This window comes from Asparagus officinalis, chromosome 9 (genome assembly GCF_001876935.1).
Source record: "Asparagus officinalis chromosome 9, Aspof.V1, whole genome shotgun sequence".
Lineage (NCBI taxonomy): Eukaryota > Viridiplantae > Streptophyta > Magnoliopsida > Asparagales > Asparagaceae > Asparagus > Asparagus officinalis.
This window is the reverse complement of record NC_033802.1, coordinates 4,086,505-4,095,079: the sequence shown is the minus strand read 5'-3', so window position 1 is coordinate 4,095,079 and position 8,575 is coordinate 4,086,505. Positions and strand designations below refer to the sequence as shown.

Genomic DNA, 8,575 nt, shown 5'->3' with positions numbered 1-8,575 from the left:
TATATATATATATATATATAAATGAAAAGAAAATGTAACACCATTTGTACATGAAATCAAATGAAACAAATAAATTGGGAGCAGGGGAAACGAAAGTGGATGTGATCGGTGGGGAGAGGACCTTTGTCGTCACCAACTAGACGACATCAACTTCACTTCCCTAGCTCTCGATAGCAAAAAGAGAGAAAATAAAAGAGATAAGGTAGTGACAACTCAAACTACTACAAATCTAAGGAATGAAGAGCATTCCTAAGATAGTAGGAGAGCCAACAAAAACCATATTTGAGCCTGCTAACGAACAGACCCACGACTGGTTACCTAAAAAAAATAGAAGAACTATATGGGAAATATCAAATTACATGAACGAACAGACTCACGACTGGTTACCCACGACTTTGTAGTCGACAGAGAGGTCTGACAATTTGTGGCTCAATATGAGCCCCGGTGGGTGGCTTTCAATACAGTCAACTTCACAAATTTCCACCTTGACGAAATTGGTAAGCCAGCAATAGTCTTCATTACCCAAGTAACCTCTGATCTCTTCAACAACCATCACCATCAAATCGCCCCGAAGGGCCTCAACACTGAAGAACATTGATCAAGTTGAGACAATGCTCAAACTTGGCTGTTGGAATAGCCTTTGTCAACATGTCCGTCGGGTTCTACTTAGTGTCAATATTCGTCAGTCGAATCTTGTCACTCTCAATTATCTCATGGAGAAAATAAAATTGGACGTCAATATGCTTGATGCGAGCACAATGGACCAAGCCACATATGCACACCACTTCCTTAATCGTCTCTTTTACTACCATGTACTCTGCCTCTTTAGTAGACAATGCTACAATAGACTATAACATAGACCTCCCGCTGATTGGACCGCCGGCAGGAACAAAACAATACTCACTGGTGGACCAACGCCTGTCCAAATCACCCGCATAGTCCGAATCCATGAACCCTCTCACATGTGACTCTCCAATCTTCGAATAAAACAAACTGACATCCAACGATCCTTGAAGATACCGTAAAATACACTTGACAGCCTGCTAGTGTTGTTTACCCGGATTTACCATATATCGACTAACCAAGCTGACCGCGTGTGCAAGATCTAAAAACTTGAAGTGAGGAGCCAACGAAGTACTAACTTGCTTCGAGTTTTGCATCCCAAAACGAGCCAACACCTTCTCCACATATCGCCTTTGAGAAAGGCACAACATCCCCTTCTTCCTATCTCGAACAATCTCTATTCCAAGTATCTTCTTCACAGGACCCAAGTCTTTCATCTCAAACTCGGAGCTCAACTTCTTCTTCAGCTTATTGACTTCCACCATACCATGTGAGACAATAAGCATATCATCAACGTAAAGCAACAAAATAGATGAAAGAACCATCAACCTGCCATTGTCACGACGATTGCTTTAATCCATATAATGATTTCTTCAGATTGCACACATAAACCTTCTTACTAGCAACTGTAAATCCACTGGGCTATGACATATAAATGTCCTCATCCAAATCTCTATGAAAGAATGTAGTGTTTGCATCTAATTGCTCGAGCTCCATGTCATACCGCGCAACCATCGCTAAAAGGGCCCGGACAGAGGTGTGCTTCATGACCGAAGAGAAAACTTCATTATAGTCAACACCTTCTAGTTGTGTATACCCTTTTGCCATCAATCTTACCTTGTACCGTACACCTGTACTTCCACCGGAGCTTGGAAAACCATCCTTCACCGTATAGACCCACTTGCACCCAATTGACTTCTTCCTATTTAGTGCTTCCCAAGTATGGTTTTTATGAAGGGACTTCATCTCCTCCCTTATAGCCTTCATCCACTCCTTGCTACGATCACCTCTCATAGCCTCATTGTAGGTAACATGCTCATCTCCAAACACAAATTAAGCATATGCTATCATATCCTCAAAACCATAACGAACTGGTGCCTTTCCCACATTGGGTCTTCTCTCTTTATCGCCTGCCAAGGACGGTTGTTGTTGTTACTGAATAGGCCCCTCATCCAGAACCTCCAATTCTATTGTTGGCTCATCAGTAGACATCGGTGGAGTTGTGAATTCCACCTCAAAAAAATCTTCACCGTTTCCACCCAACCTGATTCCCTCTAAACTGGTGTTTCCAACCGAGCTAATATCTCCTACATCTACACTCTTTGATAGCATGGCTGACTCATTGAATGTCACGTCCTGACTGATTACACATTTCTTCCACTCAGGACACCACAATTTGTATCCCTTCATACTACTTTGATAACCCAAAAAGATACCCTTTTAGGTTCTCACATCAATCTTATCTTCCTGAAAGTGAAAATAAGCAGGGCAACCAAAAATTTTCAAATGACTGTAATCAAAGGGAGCACCAAACCATAATTTAATAGGTGTCTTCGAATCAATGGATGTATTCATTGAACAGTTCATGAGATAGCACGCCATGTTTACTGCTTCAGCCCAAAAACACTTATCCAAACCAGAATTTGATAACATGCGCCGTGCTCCCTCTAGTAGGGTGCAATTCATATGATCCACTACTCCATTTTGCCGAGGTGTTCGCAACACTGTGAAATGCCTGACAATGCCTTGCTTCCTGCAGTACTCTTCCAACGAACCAGAGGTGTACTCACCCTTGTTATCTGACCAAATCCGCTTGACAACTCTGTAAGTATGCTTCTCGACCATTGTCTTCCATCTAATAATCAAATCGGTGACTTTAGATTTCTCCTTCATGGTGTATAGCCAAACTCTCCGCGAGAAGTCATCGATAAATGTCACGAACCACCTAACTCCACTCAAAGACTTAACTTTACTTGGACCCCAAACATCTGAATGAATGTAAACCAATGTACCCTTGGTGTGATGCTTGTAGTGCCAAACTTCACCCTACACTGCTTCCTAAAGACACAATGCTCACTGAAGTCAAGCTTTGATATCTTCTCACCGCCAAGCAGACCACGTCTGTTAAGAATGGTCATACCCTTCTCACACATATGCCCAAGGCGCATATGCCACAACCGAGTAGATGTCAAATCGGATTCCTTGACCCGGGATACCACAACAACTCCTGTAATCACCTTTCCCTCAAGGAAATATAGATTACTATGTCGTTTACCTATCATCATCACCTTGTCATTATGAAGAACTTTTAGAATCCCATTATCCCCTACAAACCTGTAGCCACTGGAGTCCAAAGTTCCCATAGAAATCAGACTCTTCCGAAAAGATAGAACATGCCTTACTTCTGTCAGAGTTCTCACTACCCAATCAAACATCTGAACTCGAACTGTGCCTACCCTAACCGTCTTGCAAGTAACATCGTTACCCATCAAGATGTTTTCACCTTCAACCAGCCTGTAAGTAGAAAACCACTCCTTGTGAGGATACATATGGTAGGATGCGTCGGGTCTAACAACCAACCGTCTGATAAATAACTGTGTGAAATACTTAACAGAACTTCCTCTGGCTCATCTTCACAAGAAACCTGAGCCACTAATGCTTCTTCCTGCTTATCCGATTTCATCTCCTGTTTATTGGCCTTAGCTTTTAGCTTCGGACAATCAAACTTCATGTAACCCCTTTGATTACAAAGTAGCACTCGACATCGTTTCGGTTCTGGGACTTGGACTGACTCTTGTTCTTTCCAGTCTTCTCTGACCTTCCTCTTGCATACAACCCTTCACCCTGCTCCTCCTTACTAGCATCCTGCTTCCTAGAAGCGTTCGACAACAACGTCAATATAACTTCCTCAAAAGAAATCTTTTCTTTTCCATACAACAACGTGTCAACTAGTGTATCATAAGAATTCGACAAAGTACACAACAAGATAATAGCTTTATCTTGATCTTTGATAATATCATCAAGGTTGGATAGATCAGTAATAATCTTCATGAACTCATTTATGTGATCACTCATAGAATTACCTGGATCCATCCGATACTTGTATAACCTCTTCTTCAGATAATGCACGTTCGTGAGGTTCTTCTTTTGATATCTACTCTCCAACTTATCCCAGATATCTTTAACTGAAGTCTCCTTCTGAAAGTTGTAGGCGATATCCTTTGATAGACATAGATGAATAATGCTACATGCACTCAAGTCATGCTCCTCTCAATCATCCTTCTCCATGTTGTCGGGTTTTACCCCTCTCAACGCCTTGTAAAGCTTCTCCTTGATGAGAACGTCTTTAGCTTGTGTTTGCCATAAACAGAAGTTGTTCTGGCCATTAAACTTCTAAATCCCGTAGATTGAAGCACCCTTTGAATACCTGACATCCGAGTTAGAATTCGACTCCATCTTCTCTAACTCCAGTAGGAAGAACTACAGTAGCTCTGATACTAGTTGTAGTGACAAACACGGATGTGCAACCACCTCACAAAGAAAAGGCAAGGATTAATCGTGGTTCGACAAGATACCTACATCCACAACCGGCGAGATCGACAATCCACTATTTATCAAGAGGTTACAGTGAAGACGAAGAAGATTAGAAACACTAATCTCTCTCCCTCAAATTTGAGTCCAACAATCCAAACAACTCCCCAATTCGAATCCAAACAGGAGTCCAACTAGCCAAGAAACTCCCCCATCCGAATCCAAACAGGACTCGAAAACGCGTCCAAATCATATGGGACCCATCAGTATGTTTTGACTATGTAGTCGACAGAGAAGTCTGGTAATTTGTGGCTCAATATGAGCGCCACCGGTGGGTGGGTTTCAATACAGCCAACTTCACATGGTTATGGTAAAATTTACCCATTTCTCAATGAAGTGGCTCACTTATAGATAAATAAATTAAAGTGAAGATGGCTTTCATGGACAAATACTTCTGAATCGTTGGAAAGAAGCGGGCTGGTTTGTATAGCTGTGGCTGCTGAACGTATTGCAAATTTTTTTAATAAGTCTTTTTGGTAACAAGGGACAGATATCCACATGAGATGAAAGGAAAAGAATTAAGTAGAAAAGGAAAAGAGGAGATGAGATATTAGAAGACAAAAAAAAACTTTTGAACTAACGAGTTATGTTGTTCTGAGTAGACCGTCTATTCTAATGTAAGGCGATGCTATACAAGCAGAAAGAAGATGATTGTACGATCAGATGGAAAAAAATGCCTGAATCTCTCGTCGGTACTTTATTCGGGGGTGCTCAATGTAAATTATTACAATGGATGTCATAAGTACATCTCACCTCCCTCTGCTGCCGGTTGCATACCAAAGTACAGCAAATTATTACATAACTACAACACAAGTGCAGGTAATCTGGTCCTCAACCGTTCAATCGTTCAGTGCTCAAAGTCTTAGCAATATCCTGTGCTGTAATCTCAGCATCCTTCGCGATACCGAAAAGTCCTCTCTTTGATAATCCAACGCAGTACAGTCCGTTCTTCCCCTTCCAGTGATTCGGAAACTTCTCTCTTGGTAATCCATCTTCATTCAATAGCCAACCCTTGTCATCCTACACCGTTGTCAAAATTGGAAAATTTTAATTGCAGGTTTATCGTAAATATCATCCAAGTAAGTAACAGATGAAGTTTATAGAGTTCACGATGTTAGTTTTACAGGTTTTCTGACGATGCTTATCGGGGGTTAAAGTGGAAACAAACAAATTGTTGAATACCTTCAGCCAGTTCTTTGCAGTGCTTCTATAACCAGTTGCAAACACAATTCCATCAAAGTGATGAGTCTCTCCATCTTTGAATGTAACTTGGTTGCCGTTCACCATTACAGGCTCTTTGACAACCTGCAAACTTTGCGGTTAGATTACTGTGCACATAACATAACAATTCTGAATTACAGGCTCTTTGACAACCTGCAAACTTTGCGGTTAGATTACTGTGCACATAACATAACAATTCTGATGAAATTCTAAAATAACTCGGATGATAAAACGATTACCTGGATTTCACCAGACTTGATCTTGTTGACTGTACCAACGTCGATAACTGCAGACCTACCTTTTAGGGCTTTGAGAGCGAGCGGTCCTATTTCGGGCCTGAGGATTCCATACCTTGACAGGTTTCCATAGTAAATGCAGTTTAGAGCGATCAGAATTTTGTCGACGAGTTTTAATGGGAGGTATTGAACAAGAGTCATGCCCAAACGTATAAACCCCTTGGTCATTACATGGAACTGCACAAATAAACAAATTTAATTAGTATTAATTTGAAATTTGTATAGGAATTACTCTAATTTGAATCCTTTCTATTTAAAAGAATAGGTTCATGCCCCTTGGCGCCTTTTTCGAAATCACACAAATTTAATTACTACTAATTTGAATTTTGTATAGGAATTACTCTAATTTCAATCCTTTCTATTTAAAAGAATAGGTTCATGCCCCTTGGCGCCTTTTTTGGAACCACACAAATCTAATTAGTACTAATTTGAACTTGTGTAGGCATTACTCTAATTTCATTTGTTTCTATTTAAAAGAACAGTTTCATGCTCCCTGGCGCCTTTTTTTTTGAAGTATTAATTTGAAATTTGTATAGGAATTACTCTATAATTTGAATCCTTTCTATTTAAAAGAATAGGTTCATGCCCCTTGGCGCCTTTTTTTGAAACCACACAAATTTAATTACTACTAATTTGAAATTTGTATAGGAATTACTCTAATTTCATTCCTTTCTATTTAAAAGAATAGGTTCATGCCTCTTGGCGCCTTTTTTTTAAACCACATGACCTTTGTCAAACTCAAAAAATAGAAGGACGTGAATTTAAAAAAAAAATACATCTATACCATTGATCACATACAATAGAAATAATTTTGATATGAATACCTATATTTTTATGCAAAACAAAATAAAAGTTGCTTACCGGACTCCGAATGGAAATAGAGGTTTTTGCGCCAAAATTTGTAAGATCATAAGCAATCTCCATACCGGAGTTACTATACCGAGAAGAATGAATCACATCACCATCAAAACTCTTAAGCCCCGGAATATCTGGAATGATCCCTTGCGCGTTCTCGCCTGTCGCCACCACCAAGAATTGCGCCTTGTATTCATTTTCTTCGCCTGTCGCCAAATTACGCGTCTTCACGCTCCAAGACTTCGAACACTCATCATACATTGCACATTCGACGGATACGTTGAAAATAGGATTGACGTTGAATCTTACAACATATTCGTCCAAATATTCGACGAATTGGTTTTTTGGGATATATGTTGGCGTTGAATCGGCGTGTGGCATGTGAGGAAGCGCACAGAATTCCTTAGCAAGGTGGAGGCTGAGTCGATCGTATGCTTTCTTCTTCCATAAATGAGCATAGCAATCTTCTTTTTCGAGGTGGATATTAGGGATGCTGAGGACGTTGAGGCATGCCGCGATTGCTAGCCCTGCGGGGCCTGCTCCCACGATTACTACCCCCTTCTTCATTGAGGAAATTTTTTTGAGAAAGGAAGAAAAACTTAGTTTGAGAAGATGTTTAGAAAGCAAAGAATTTGTTTGTTAATGGCTTCTTGTTTTTTCTTTGATATTTGCACAGGCTCTATGCCCACTAAGATTTATAGGAGAAACATACGTTAATTACTGATTTATAGGAGAAACATACGTTAATTACTTTCCTTAAAGAAATTTCTGAATAATACGGTAAGATTCAGTTTGTTATGATTGAGTTCATGCACACAAGGATTCAACATTTTACTTCCCAATATTAGAGATTTAGTGCATGCTTATCCCTTGTATAGATTTTTTTTAAGGGAGTTATTATTGTTTCTATTTAGATATGCTGGGTTTTTTACAAAGATGTAGTCCTATATTCCTTTGGCAATCAAATATTTTTGTGCTCTCATACCACTTGTTATGCGCAGAAGCCAAAACTGATGTGCTTCGAGGAACCAAACCAAACGCTGAGAGAAGGCCAGACAAACCAAAGTAATGTCACAAACACAAACAACCAATTTTAATGTGATTCGGCAAGTTGCCTACGTCCACGAGACAAGAAGGGGATGAGGTTTTCACTAATAAAGAAGAAGAGCACAAACTGAGATTACAAATCACTCAAACCAACCAACTAATCTCACCAACAAATCTTTAATTCTCTCCAAACAAAATCCTAACCAATAGCTCAGAAAATACCTCTTTTCTATGCTCCAAATATCCCTAATTCAAGCATTCCAAACCCTCAAAATTATATTCCTATTTATATCAAAACAGAAACCCAAGCAGAATCCAAATAGAAACTCAAACTGTGTAGAAAACCCGCTATAAGTCGACTTAACAGGGGCTATAAGTCGACTTGGCAGAGCGAAAATCAACAACTGGAGAACAGAACGTAAGTCGACTTAACAATCCTGATAAGTCGACTTGCAAGAGACCAAAACCAACAATTCCAGAACAGAACGTAAGTCGACTCGTGCACAGACACAAGTGGACTTACCATAAGTCGACTTATGCTTGTGCATGAGTCGACTTATGACACAAAATCTGTAAAATCTGTACCAAAATCTGAATTCTCCTCAAATCTCCACCTCGGCGAAGTTTTTCCAAAAGTGAGCTGACACCAATACCAACCAAACGTCCCACTTGTTGCGTCCAGTACGAAGTGAAACAAAACTACGACAACGGACTCAATCCAC

General features: G+C 40.0%; 1 protein-coding gene across 1 annotated transcript; it reads right to left on the bottom strand.

Annotated features, from left to right (window-relative positions):
- Positions 5,266–7,373, bottom strand: LOC109824207 (probable indole-3-pyruvate monooxygenase YUCCA10). The gene is made up of 4 exons (XM_020390740.1): positions 6,813–7,373; positions 5,895–6,128; positions 5,617–5,739; positions 5,266–5,454 (listed from the first exon to the last, which is right to left on the bottom strand). Exons 1-4 carry the CDS (start codon positions 7,371–7,373, stop codon positions 5,266–5,268), a joined length of 1,107 nt encoding a protein of 368 aa, XP_020246329.1.